The sequence below is a fragment of the Rhinolophus ferrumequinum genome, chromosome 28 (assembly GCF_004115265.2).
Source record: "Rhinolophus ferrumequinum isolate MPI-CBG mRhiFer1 chromosome 28, mRhiFer1_v1.p, whole genome shotgun sequence".
In the NCBI taxonomy this organism is placed as follows: Eukaryota; Metazoa; Chordata; class Mammalia; order Chiroptera; family Rhinolophidae; genus Rhinolophus; species Rhinolophus ferrumequinum.
Genome location: NC_046311.1, coordinates 16542663 through 16556650, shown reverse-complemented (window position 1 = coordinate 16556650; position 13988 = coordinate 16542663). Strand labels below are relative to the sequence as shown.

General features: G+C 44.5%; 1 protein-coding gene across 3 annotated transcripts in view; it reads left to right on the top strand.

Annotated features, from left to right (window-relative positions):
• The window catches only part of TUBGCP5 (tubulin gamma complex associated protein 5), a 32349-nt gene extending 20245 nt beyond the window's left edge, over window positions 1–12104 (top strand). Inside the window, exons 17-23 of one of the 3 annotated variants that reach the window (XM_033100208.1) lie at window positions 5884–5968; window positions 6071–6191; window positions 6685–6863; window positions 7945–8070; window positions 8685–8773; window positions 10298–10398; window positions 11723–12104. In XM_033100208.1, the coding sequence (XP_032956099.1) occupies window positions 5884–5968; window positions 6071–6191; window positions 6685–6863; window positions 7945–8070; window positions 8685–8773; window positions 10298–10398; window positions 11723–11769 (748 nt within the window). In that variant the 3' untranslated portion in view covers window positions 11770–12104. The other 2 variants (XM_033100210.1, XM_033100209.1) reach the window with 2 other exon arrangements.
• Window positions 12105–13988: the final 1884 nt, after the last annotated feature.

Below are 13988 nucleotides of genomic sequence, written 5' to 3'. Positions count from 1 at the left end.
ATCTTAGTTGCAGGGGGCAGAGCCCACCATCCCTTGAGGGAGTCGAGGAATCGAACTGGCAACCTTGTGGTTGAGAGCCCGTGCTCCAACCAACTGAGCCATCCTGGAGGCAGCTCAGCTCAAGGTGCCGTGTTCAATGTTAGTTGCAGGGGGCGGAGTCCACCATCCCTTTGCGGGACTTGAGGAATTGAACTGGCAACCTTGTGGTTGAGAGCCCACTGGCCCATGTGGGAATCGAACTGGCAGCCTTCGGAGTTAGGAGCATGGAGCTCTAACCGCCTGAGCCACCGGGCCGGCCCTTCTTTGCATTTTTATGTACATTATCTCATTTAATCTTCAGAGTTACCCTATGAATTTTACTAATGTTATTTTACATATTAGAAAACTGAGTCAGCAGATAGCTAAGTGACTTGCCCACTAAGCGAAAGGACACGCTGAGATGGGACCAAGCAGCCTGTCAGACCCTGATGGCTTCCCTCACTTGACTGGAGTCAGTTCCAGCCATGGGCTGTGGCTCCTTCCTGCTCCAGTGGCCTCGCCTCCAGCCAGCTTCGCTAGCCTCATGTGTGGTGGTCTCAGGAGGTGTTGTTCTGAGGCAGCCTGAGCTCCAGGCCTGCAGGCCCTCACTTCCCCATGTGCTGCTGTTGGTCAGACTGAGTCAGGAGTGGGAAATAGATTCCACCACTTAATGGGCAAAGTTGTGAGCATCCAGTCTACACGTCGGCTTATCCCTGGCCGTGTTGCTAAGCAGCCCTTTGCTGCCTGTCAGCTGCCCGCTGAGCAGCTGGACCAGGTCTGTGGGTCGGTGCCCCCAGAGCTTTGTAAAGCAGACACCCTGCACCCTGCTTGCTGGTCCTTCCTGTCCCATGTCATTCTCGGCTATCTTTCTCATTTACCTCCGCGGCCCTTCAAAAGTAATAATAATGATAATAGTTCATCCATGTTAAGTCATTGCTGAGCGCGTACTACCGCGTAGGAGATAAAATAATTCCTTTTATTTGTATTCATTCTTTCCTTACCTTTGATTCTTCCATAAAAGCAGAATTTTCATCGATTATGTGGTTGGCCAAAGCTGGGTAACTGTTACATTCTTTTCATAATAAGAGATTAGTGCCCAGCAACCCCCAGAGGGGGCCAAGAAAGATTTTTTTTAATATCAGTAGAAACTCACGGATTTTGTTAGTTTTAGTGTTTCAGTCTATTAGTTACTTTTTTGTTGCTCATACTGTCCCACTTTGACCCAGAGGGAAGCCTTTCTCTGGACCCCAGTGACACAGGAGAGCACCCTACCGTTGGGACTGACGTCCAGGCTGGTCCTGTGTACTTCTTGCTCCAGGCCAGAACACCTCTCCCACCAGCTCACATCCTGGCTGTTTGGTGGCTTAAAAAGCCCTCCATCTGGCAGCCAGAGTATTTGTGGGTCCTGGACTGCTTCTGGGCTCTCTGGGCTCTCTGAGCTAGGAAATCTGTAGGAAGAGAAAAATGAACCATAAGCTCATATTTATATTTCCAGTGTATATTAGAGTTCACAGGGTCCAATTCTCTGACTTCCTTTCATCTCTTCCTTTGAATGCTTACCAGCACATTAACATAACACGTCTGGATTCGGTTCTCAATAAATCATAATGATCCCAAAGTGACAACAGCAACAAGCCCACTGAGAGTTTAAAACGTGTGATTGTTTTCCTGTAGTTTCAAGTTGTCACAATCCCGTAGTTCAGGGTCACTTGGAATAACTCTCCCTGTGCTCTTACCACCAACTTGATACAGGGTCAGGTTGGTTTGTTTTATTTTCTGCTTTTAGGATTTGCTTTTCCCCCTCCTTGATTCAGTTTTGTTTTTTAATTAGGTAAAACAACTATGTTTCTCAAGTTGAAATCATTGGTACAGAGGTATTTCTAGAGAAATCTGGCCTCTATCCATATCCGTCCTTGCCCGTTTTTTCGTTCCTTGTAGGTGACCATTGTTAGTAGATTTTATTTTATTCTCCTGTGTTTATTGAAACCAAAAACATGTGCCTTTTCCTGCTCACACCTCACACAAGAGACAGCACACAGAGCACCCTCTCCATCGACTGCTCCCGTTTTCTTACGTCAGTGACGCATCCCAGACCCTCTGTCTGCAGGCCCTTCCCACTTGTGCTGTTGGTGGACATTTGGGCTTCTGATCTTTTGCTATGCACGTATACAGGGACTGGTCTTACACATTCCACTTCGTATTTTTGCCAGTGTAATTTGGAAGTATGTTTCTAGAATGGGCTTGCTGGGTGGAAGGGTAAACGTGTGTAATTCTGCCAGCTGTCCCCAAGTGGCTGTTCACGAAAGCTGCATCCTTCTCATCCCATCAGCAGTGTGGAGGAGCGTTCCCCACAGACTCTCCACGCGGTGGCCAGTGGCCAGTCTGATGGTGAGAAATGGTATCTCAGTGTAGTTTTCATTCCCATTTTTCTAATTACGAGTGAGCTTAGGCATCTATCCAAATGCTAAGTTTTACCTTTTTTTTCTTTTTTTAAGATTTTATTGGGGAAGGGGAACAGGACTTTATTGGGGAACAGTGTGTACTTCCAGGACTTTTTCCCAAGTCAAGTTGTTGTCCTTTCAGTCTTAGTTGTGGAGGGCGCAGCTCAGCTCCAGGTTCAGTTGCTGTTGCTAGTTGCAGGGGTGCAACCCACTATCCCTTGTGGGAGTTGAGGAATCGAACTGGCATCCTTGTGGTTGAGAGCCCACTGGCCCATGTGGGAATCGAACCGGCAGCCTTCGGAGTTAGGAGCACGGAGCTCCAATCGCCTGAGCCACTGGGCCGGCCCTTACATTTCTTCTAGTAAGAGCTGTCCATGTCTTCTGACACTATTTCTGTCAGTATCAGGTTGTTGGTCCTTATCCTCTCCGTTTTTAGAAGTTCGTGATTTTGATTTCCCAGTTTGACACTTGTCTTTTTATTCTGCTTATGGTATAACGATGTTTTGTTACTGTTTTGACATGCGGATGTTTTTTAGTTTTATATCAGTCTTTTATTTGGGATTTTGAGTCATAGTTAAAGTTTTACTCCCTCTTGGGTTATAAACAAATTCACTCATCTTTTGTTCTAATGCTTGAATGGATTTTTTTTATATTCAGATGTTGATCCATTTGGAACTCATCCAGGTAAAACCCATGAGAAATAGATCCAATTATCTTTTTCCAAATGACTGGTTGGTTCCCATCACTTATTTCTTTTAAAAAAAGAGATTTATCTTTTTCGTATTTATTTGAGAAGCCCTTGATCTTTAAATTTTTATGTGCACTTGAGTCATGCATTTGAGTCTCTTCCTAGATTTTTCATCCTATTTCATTGTTCCATTTATTCATGTGCCAGTAGCATTCTGTTTTAATAGGGTTTTCCTGGCTATTTTAGCTTATTTATTTTTCCAAATGTACTTTCTCATCAGCTTGACTGGCTCCACCAGTCAAGCTTGATGGTATTTTTATTGAGGTTTATTCATTCGTAGACTAACTCAGGACAAATGAGCCACCATCGGGACCCTTTCTGCTATGGCTTCTAGGCGCTCTGAGTGTGTGTCTGCCTTCAGGCTCCCAGAGTCCCTGCAGAGAGTCTCTGAGTGGGTTCCAGCACCAGTGCAAAGGCTGCCCCTTGCCCTCCACCTGCCCCTGGCAAGCAGCTTCCTGCTCTGCCTGCTCTGCACTCATGCCTGGGGCACTCCATTCCCCACTGATGGATGCAGCGCCCCCTGGAGTCAGTGACATTAGCCCCGTGACTGCTCAAATGTCGGTCATGCACCCAATACGGAGCTCATGTTTCTCATCCCTTTGTGTCTGGTCGCCAGCATGGTTCTCCCGGTGCCCGCAGGCGGTCTGGGGTTCACCCAGGACCACCCTGTCCTCGTCCCCACACACCCCTGGTTGGTGAGCTCTTACCTCGGTGCTCCATCGAAAGGTCCTCTGACGCTTCCCAGCCAGCTGTGTCTGAGCTTCTGTCCCTTCCGCTGAGCCTCGTGCAGTCAGCAGCCACCAGCGTGACTGCAGTGAACCAGCAGCTCCCTGCAGCACTCACACGCAGGCTCCTCGTTGTGGCCTCAGAGCAGACAGGCTGAGCTGCTCATGAGGGAACGCTTCTCACCGTGGCCCGTGTTCCCAGCGCCTGCCTTGTACACGTAAACATGTAGACATCATCTCTCTCCCCTTCCACAGCTTACATGTCAGGGGTCTGGAACACTTCTGGTTCCCCCACCGTAGGAGTGTTCACAGGTCCCACGTCCTCCAATGACGTGCTCTCCCATTTGCACCGCCTGGCAGGGGTCTGCTCTCCTACAAAGCTCTGCGTCCCCTTGGTGACAGGAGGTAACTGCATGTTTGCTCTGTGGTGTGAACCCCTGGAGGGGACCTATCATCTGCTTGGCTTGGCACCTGACAAATTAGGTATTCAGTGGGTGTTCATTAAGTGCTTAGCTGACGCTCATGTGACAGACTTACAAGCTAACAAAATTCTGATTAGTCCTGTGACATGGAATGAATTAGCTAATTCATAAATCACAGGCCGCCCTTTACCTCTCTGGTGGTGAATCACTCTGCCTCTGCCTCCCACGAACCTCCTGGAGTCACTCAGGGCCTCTGCAGACATGGGTCAGTTACGTGATGGCTCAGTCCACTGGCACGACTGCCCTGAGGATCACGTGAAGTGAGGACACTTAGGTGCCCTTGGCGTGCTGGGCACAAGACCAGTTCCATGCGCTGTCAGGTGCTGGCCTTCTATTGAGAGGCCCATTCAAACCAGCGTTAGGAAAGAGTGGGGACAGCAGTGCGAGTGACACCTTCACGTTGGAAGCAGACCTGTTCTTGTCACCTGCACACTCCTGGGGCCAGGAGAGCAGTCCCCTCACCTCCCTCAGCAGAGGGACCCCCTTCTGAGTCTGTTGCCTAAATTTTACCAGAATTAAGTGCCCCACGTATTAAAGTTATGTCTTCTTCCCTGACTTTATCTTTTTTCCTAATTGACTACAATTGTTAAGTTTCTCTTCTCTTTTATACTGTTTCCCTGAAAATAAGACCTAGCTGGAAAATAAGTCCTAGCATGATTTTTAATAAGACATCCCCTGAAAATAAGCCCTAATGTGTCTTTCGGAGCTAAACTTAATATAAGACCCAGTCTTATTTTTGGGGAAACATGGTAGGGCTATATTTTCAGGGGATGTCTTATTAAAAATCATGCTAGCTGGGGCGGACGGGTGGCTCAGTTGGTTAGAGCGCGAGCTCTGGGCAACAGGGCTGCCAGTTCGATTCCCACATGGGATGGTGGGCTGCACCCTCCACAACTAGAATGAAGACAACGAGCTGCCGCTGAGCTCCTGGGTAGCTGGATGGATGGGTCAGTTGATTGGAGCGCATGCTCTCAACCACAAGGTTGCCCCCTTCGACTTGCCCAAGGGATGGTGGGCTGCGCCCCCTGCAGCTAAGATTGAACAATGGTGATTGGACTTGGAGCTGATGGATCCTGGGAAAAACATACTGTTCGCCAATAAAGTCCTGTTAAAAAAAAATGCAGAAGATCTATGTTTATTAAAGTGAGAAGATCTCTAACATTAAAAATAAAAAAATCATTTTAGGAATTATTTTCTGGTTAGGTCGTATTTTCAGGGAAACACAGTAGCTAAACCCATTATTTGAAAACTTTTCCTCTCTTATTTCTAAAACCAAATTCCTGTTCTGGAATGTATGCTGGAAAAGATGCCTATATTGGAATATTTGCACCCTTTTTATGAAATACAGTTTCCTGTTTGGAATATGGATGTAAATCAATGTTAAAATGATAGTGGTTTGTTTTTGAGAGCATTTTTACATGAGTATTTTTTTCCACAAACTAAACTAAAACTGAAATTTTTTTATCTAGTCTATCTATATCTTTTGAAAATGTCGACACAGCTAAGAAGAAACTCCCTGTTCATACCCTAGATGGTCTGACCCTGAGCTACAAGGTGGGTGCTGATACTCTGTGTAAGAACAGTGTTTCTGTTAAAGTTAAAACATGCAAGTAATGGGTTACTTCCTATTCTAATTTTCTGTTTTTGTTTTCATAGGTCCCATGGCCTGTGGACATTGTTATAAGTTTGGAATGTCAGAAAATTTATAATCAGGTGTTCCTTCTTTTATTGCAAATAAAGTGGGCAAAGTATAGTCTGGATGTTTTACTGTTTGGTGGTAAGATGTGTTTTTAAACAACTAAATCATAATTTAATTTTAGCTCTCAAAAAGAGATTGGTGTTCTTGAGTCATTTTTTATGTCTACACAAGTGCCAAAATGACATGTATTTATCACAGCATTTTTACAGACGTCAGAATTAACTTTCCTGAATGAAATACCAGGAAGTTGTATGTACAGTTAATCTGAAATACAATAACTTGGTTACAAATTTAGCAATTAAGATTTTAACAATTCTTAGATTCCATGAAAATGTGTAGTACCAAGTTAATGGGACTTGGCGTTTACATTTTTGATGGCAGCAGTAACCAAGGTGATGTGGGGAATTTTTCACGAGCTTACCTTCCAGAGACACTGGAGGTGCGGTCCCTGGTGCGCATCTGGCAGGTGCCCTTTGCTGGGCTGGTGAGCACCTGACGGAGGGCCCACCCATGCAGTGGTGGGGTCAGGTGTGAGCGCTCTCCACCCACTCTGCTCGTTGATCTTTTACAGAACTGGCTGGTACTGCTGAGAAGCCACAGCTTAAAGAAGGACTTTTATGTGAACAGGATGCAGCTGCTCTGTCTGGCCCACAGAAGAAACCAGTGACACAGCAGACTCATCGTCTGTTCCTCTTAAGAGTGAAACTTATGCACTTCGTGAACAGCTTACACAACTACATCATGACCAGGGTCTGTATATCTTCCACCTCGGTCCTGGCGCCTTGTGGCAGAGCCATAGTCACAGTAGCACCCACACAATCCTTACAGACTACAGATGTGAAAATTTGGTCAGGAGACAGTGTGGCAGCATGGCGGGCAGGTGTTTTGAACATGCCAGGGCACATGGGCCTAGAGACCGCTGCCCTCCTGTCTCCAACCCCAGGGCAGGCACAGCCACGTTCCTGCTCTGGAGTTGCCTTCAGAACGTGGCACATGGTCCTTTCAGTTTGGTCAGCGGTGACAGTGGTCCCCAGCAGCAGCCCAGATCTGTCAAGCTGGCATGGGCTGTGAGGAGGAAGAGGTGGCCAGATTACATACTTTTTCTTGAAAACAAGAAGGGACTCATTACAAGTACATTTTTCTTAACACATCTTAAAACCAGCTCTAGGGGAAGTTCTGAAACAATTCAGCTGTGTGAACAGTGGCAGTATTACTGGAAGACAGTACTCACTTGGGGTTTGAAATGGTTGCCCAAAACATGTATAGTGCATCTGGCATATAAGCTCCAAAACCCAGTTTAGATGAAGTGAGCCCTTGAGGCCTGTATTTTGGACATCGTGCCTGAGGCAACTGCTGTCTGCTTCCCCTGCCTGCATCTGGGCCTTCAGAGAGCCACGTAAGCCACTAATTGTTGAGAGTAGATGGTAGGAGTTTCAAGTTTTTGCTTAATTTGTTGTTCTCTATTTGAAGTACATTTACACTTCCTTTCAAGAACTGACAAAAACATGTAAATTCAATTTACCTGATGATTTAAATGGCAGTCAGTGCATTTTCTGTGCAGTATGATATACGTACTTGGCCCTGCCCACCAGGAATGCTCTAACTCCAGAGTGTGTATTTGTTCACTGTGCAAGTGGGTGTCCTGAGAGACGGGCCTCGTCACCATTCCAGGATAATGCCAGCCTTTAAAGAGCAGTACTTTATAAACTTTGCAGATGTAATTATCGAAGGCAGAATTTGGGAGGAGCAGAAGAGGTTGGTAAAATGTTTTGTATGGGGCACACAAGGTCTCGCAGAAATCTGACTGAATTTTTCATCTTTCTCTTCCAAGATTCTTCACAGTACAGGACTGGAGTTTCAGCATCAAATCCAGGAAGCCAAGGATTTAGATCAATTGATTAAAATTCACTATAGGTATCTGTCAACCATCCATGATCGATGTCTGCTGAGAGAAAAGGTACATCACCTGCAGACTTGGCCCCTGAGGCAGGAATGAAACTGTCCGAGGGAGGTTGTCTCTGCTTTGGAGTTTTATCCTTACCAAGCTTCTGTTCTGTAGACTATTCTGTAAGAAAAGATCAGATCAGATGAGGTTACAAATTTGTGCTATGTTACCAGAAATTATGTCTAAGAAGCAGATGAGAACGGTATTGCCATCCTGTCCTCTGTCTGCACAGCACTTGGATTCAGTTGGAAAATTTTATCTGGAGTTGTGGAATAGTAGGGCTTCAGTCAGGAAGTGTGTCCACCTCAGTGTGAACATGTGGGATTAAGTCACGTTACAGCCTTTGGCATTACGTGCCCCTGTCACTGGTGGGTTTGAATGGCTGTCCCAGGAAATGGTGGCTTGCTCTGTTGGACTGTGCTGCTGACACCACCTGTGTCCCCGGCACAGTAGGTGTGGCCCAATTCCAAGTGCACTTTGTTCAGAGCCTGGCGCCCTTCTTGCACACAGAAGGCAGTCATTGTACTGATGAGCTTTTTCTGTGACTTTATATTAGGTAAAAGTTTTGGTGTCAGTGTCCAAGCATAGTTACAGCGCCTGTGTTCTGCCCATGGCTTTGTCTGCAGGTCAGCTTTGTGAAAGAAGCCATCATGAAGGTGTTGAACTTGGCTCTCATGTTTGCGGACGGCTGGCAGGCCGGCCTGGGTGCATGGCAGTGAGTACGAGGCTTGTGGAGTCTGTGCTGTGAGGGAGGCCCAGCCTCCCTTTTATCTGGCTGCTTTCTGGGAGACTTTTTTTTTTGTTTTTTTTAAAGATTTTATTGGGAAAGGGGAACAGGACTTTATTGGGGAGCAATGCGTACTTCCAGGCCTTTTTTCGAAGTCAAGTTGTTGTCCTTTCAGTCTTAGTTGTGGAGGGTGCAGCTCAGCTCCAGGTCCAGTTGCTGTTTTCTAGTTACAGGGGGCACAGCCCACCATCCCTTGAGGGAGTCGAACCGGCAACCTTGTGGTTGAGAGGATGCGCTCCAACCAACTGAGCCATCCGGGAGCTCAGTAGCAGCTCAGCTCAAGGTGCTGTGTTCAATCTTAGTTGCAGGGGGCGCTGCCCACCATCCCTTGCGGGACTGGAGGAGCTGAATCGGCAACCTTGTGGTTGAGAGCCCACTGGCCCATGTGGGAATCGAACCGGTAGCCTTCAGAGTTAGGAGCATGGAGCTCTAACCTCCTGAGCCACCGGGCCAGCCCTCTGGGAGCCTTTTTGTCATCTTGGCGACACATCACATACTACTTCTATTTAAGGAAGCATTGAAGAATCTGTTCATTGAAACTAGGCAGCATCAGGAATTGTGCAATTCTCTCAGGAGCGGCAAGACAATAAGAAAAATCTGAAGTCTTTATTTAATTAGGAAAGCAAATACCCTTAGATTACATTAATGTTTTGTTACATAGGTTTTGTTAAATTTTTATTATGGATGCCTTTAAAACATACACAGGACTAGATAACGATTTAAAAACAGCAGAAGGTACCCCAGGTGCTCATCACGCCACTTCAGCAGACCCCAGCAATGACCAGTCCTGGTTTGTGTTTACTGGCCAGTGCACTCACTGGACATCACACTAGATGAGGAGGAGAGGATTTAGAAGGATATCAACATTGCAGTTGATGGAAATTAATTGATCCTGGTTCATAGTTAAAGCAGAAAAGTGAAAAACTGGAAAGCAATGTGAAATTTGAACACTGACTAGTTATTTGATGATACTAAAAAATCATTAAGTATTTTTAAGCAAATGGTGTTATAGCTGTGTTATAAAAGGAGTCTGTTTATACACACCAAAATATGACTGAAATGCTGTCATGTCTCAAATTTGCTTCTGAAAATTCGGGGCTGGGGTGACATTGGTCTGGGTGGGTGCATGGAAGTCCACGGGTGGTTCTCTCCTTCAGATTTCCCATAATGAAAAGCTTTTAAATCGTTTTTAGACTGAGGGTTATATGTCTTACTTATAGCCACCCTAACTCTAGAACTCAGACAGCGGTTGCATATCATAATGACACTCCTTCAGACAATGTCCTAGTTTTATTTTAAAATAGGGCAGGAAGATTTTTATTTTACCGTTTTATAATTAGGATTCTAAATAATTAAATTGAGGTACATTTGAAATTACTCCAAAGATATCTCATGGCCTACTTATTAACTCCTTATACACTGACTTGAATTGAAATGTACTTTCTTTCCTAGGTTGGAATCTATAGAGAAAATGGAGTCTGATTTTAAAAACTGCCATATGTTTCTTGTAACCATTTTAAACAAAGCCGTCTGTAGAGGATCCTTTCCCCACCGTGAGTACACCACATTACAGTGTTCCTGCTCTTACATTTTATTGTGCTAAGGCTGTATGCTGTTGTTTCAGTACTAATCTTATGAACTAGACTTTTCACCATTTCACACCTGCAAACTCCCTCAGCCGTTGTGCCATGCTTTGAATTGTCTTTTCAGAATTACTATGGGGCTAGTGAATATCAAATGTGAAACACTGAGACTAAAGACTGTGCTTTCTAGTATATCATTTGTTAAACCCATGGCTTTCTAAAACTACTAGTGAATAAAGCAGAGGCAGAATAGATTTCAGTCTCGCTTTCCTATCATGGGTAGCCTTTTAAAAAGATAGGGGATTTCGTTTTTTGTTTTTGTTTTAATTTTTTTTACTGGGGAATAGTGTATTTTTCCAGGACCCATCAGCTCCAGGTCAAGTCGTCGTTTTCAATCTAGTTGTGGAGGGTACTGTTCACTGGCCCATGTGGGAATCAAACTGGCGACCTGGGTGTTATGAGCACTGCTCTCTAACCAACTGAGCCAACTTGCTGCCCCTCTTTTAGCAGTTTTAAAACACCCAAAGGAAACAGGGTCTAACATATGGTGATGGAAAGAGAACTGCCTCTGGTTGGTGAACACACAATGTGAGATATAAATAATGTATTATAGAATTGTACACCTGAAGTTTATGTAACTTTACTAACAATTGTCACCCCAATAAACTAAAGAAAAAAAAAGAAAAATGCCCAAGGCTTCCTGACAAACACTGAGGAGGCAGAAGTCTGTGGGGTGAGTCACAGGATCGGAGAGCTGTTTAATCTGCAGAAACAAGGATTAAGTAGAATCTCTCTGTACAGCTTTTGGGGAAAAGCATGCGGGTAACCTCCTCCCTATTTCTGCGTATTCAAGTTGTGATATGCTCATTAAGAAGAACTGAACATTCTTAAATACCGTGTAGGAAATGGGTTAGAGGAAACACTGTGGCACTCACCTGTGGAACTGGGTGACAGTTACATAGGTAGTTTCCTGTTGTAGGTTAGGACATGGCATTTGTTATGAATGGACTCTGGGTTTTAGGGCATGTGGAACGAATGTGATTGGCTCAGTGAAATGCCCAGATTTTTTTGTTTTCAAAATTCAGGTGATCTGAAATAGAAATCAATCATATATTTTCTGTTTGTACTTAATGAAGATTGTCATCTTTATTATACATTAAAGTATTCAGTATTTTAATTAAAAATAGAAAATATCTTTAAATCCTCTAAAGTTTTGAATTTGTTAAAGCCTTATTCAGACCTTTTCAAATATTTACACCTATTTTTTTTAACCTTACTTTTATTCTTCCCACAGTGGAATCTCTAGCCCTGTCACTCATGGCCGGCATGGAGCAAAGCTAAGTATCTTCCGTGTCATAAAGACTCAGACTCAGTCTTCACACACGTGCATTTCCACGACATGCATCTGGGAAATGTGAATCGTTTTATTTTCGTTCATTTTTAAAACTGTCTACTGTCTAGACAAGTGGGTTTGCAGGTGTTTTCTCTGAAGCTCATTGGATGTTATGTAGGTTTATGTGTATAACATTGTGTCAATAGTGCAGTGTATATAGGCTGTTTATACTTACATTTCCTACTGTAAGCTGTGGATTTACAGTATTGTACCTTTATGTGTGAGCTATATCATTTTTGAAAATTAATTATTAATATTAAAAATAAGTTAAAACACCTTAAATGTTTTTTTTTTGCTCAGTGACAGAAATTTTCTATAGAGAGTTTTCCATGCTGTCCTCCGTGAAGATTCTTGGATTTAGCTGTCTGAAAAATGTATTTTTTTTTTTTTATTGGGGAAGGGGAACAGGACTTTATTGGGGAACAGTATGTACTTCCAGGCCTTTTTTCCAAGTCAAGTTGTTGTCCTTTCAATCTTAGTTATGGAGGGCTCAGCTCAGCTGCAGATCCAGTTGCCGTTGCTAGTTGCCGGGGGCACAGCCCACCATCCCTTGTGGGAGTTAAACCGGCAACCTTGTGGTTGAGAGGACACGCTCCAACCAACTGAGCCATCCGGGAGCTCAGTGGCAGCTCAGCTCAAGGTGCTGTGTTCAATGTTAGTTCAGGGGGTGGAGCCCACCATCCCTTACGGGACACAAGGAATTGAACTGGCAACCTTGTGGTTGAGAGAATGTGCTCCAACCAACTGAGCCATCCGGGAGGCAGCTCAGCTCAAGGTGCCATGTTCAATCTTAGTTGCAGGGGGCGGAGCCCACCATCCCTTGCAGGACTCGAGGAGTTGAACTGGCAACCTTGTGTTTGAGAGCCCACTGGCCCATGTGGAAGTTGAACCAGCAGCCTTCGGAGTTAGGAGCATGGAGCTCTAACCGCTTGAGCCACCGGGCCGGCCCTGAAAAATGTATTTTTATATGCCTGGGAAGTTCCAAAATGGAAAGTAGCTTCAACCAGTATCAGTAAATGTAAAAGCCAACTTTACATAGAGCCAACTGTTGGTACATACTATTGTTTGGCATTTCTGAGCAATATTTGTCAGCTAAAATTGTGCTTACCATTCAGTTTTTTCATTTTCTTTGTATACTTTTTGAAGGTATCTTGCATTTATGACTCAGCACTATATTTGCTACTTATTTTTATAACCACTGAACTCCAAATAGCCTCAGAGCTGAGCACCAGGGCTCCTTGGTCCTCAGACCTGATCTTACTCACCCGGCCACGCAGGCACCATCTGCAAGCAGACAGCCCCTCCTGGGAGCCAGCCCGGCTCTGGGCTTTCAAAGAAATGCACTGAGGAGGCCTTCGGATGCATGGCTACTTCCAGGTCACCAGAAGACTCTGCAGTGTAGCCTACCAGGTGTAAGAGATGCGAGGTCCTTCCGATCTGCTACTGTAAGTCCCAGGCCTGTCCACGTAATGGGAGCATCTCCCATAAAGCAGCTTGATGGAGGAGTTGAGTTGTAAACAGGGATGGCAGAAAATTCTGTGTACGTAACAAAAGTCATCACAGCAAACATAGCAAAACACACCTCTTTTGTAAACTGAGTTATCAGTGTTTCTGACCCTGGGATAAAAGTTAAAGTTTATTTATAGGATGTTTAGGAAAGGAGATATTTTCATGGAAAAATAAGTATTTAGAATTAGAAGATTTGATATGCTTAAGATATCAGTTCTTCCCACCTGACCTATAAAATCAACACAATCCAAAGTGATTCTAGCAAGCATTTTGTAGATGACAGGCTGATTCTCAAATTGATGTGAATATGCAAAGGCCTAGAATAACCAAAGCAATCTTGAAGGACAGGGAGGTTAGAGGACTTATATTACCTTATTTCAAGACTTCCTGTAAAGCTGTCAGTGGGTGTGGTGCTGGTGAAAGGATAGACAGATAGGTTAATGGAGTAGAGTCAAGAAATAGACAGTCTGTTGATTTTTTTTTTTTAGTAGGATGCCAAAAAATTTAATGGAGAAAGGAAAATTTTTAAACAGATGGTGCTGTGACATCTGTGTGATTCCAGCTCTGACATTCTGGAAAAGGCAGAACTGGAACAGTGAAAGGATCGGGATGGGAGGAGAGTGGGATGAATGGGGGAGCAGAGGATTTCTAAGGCAGT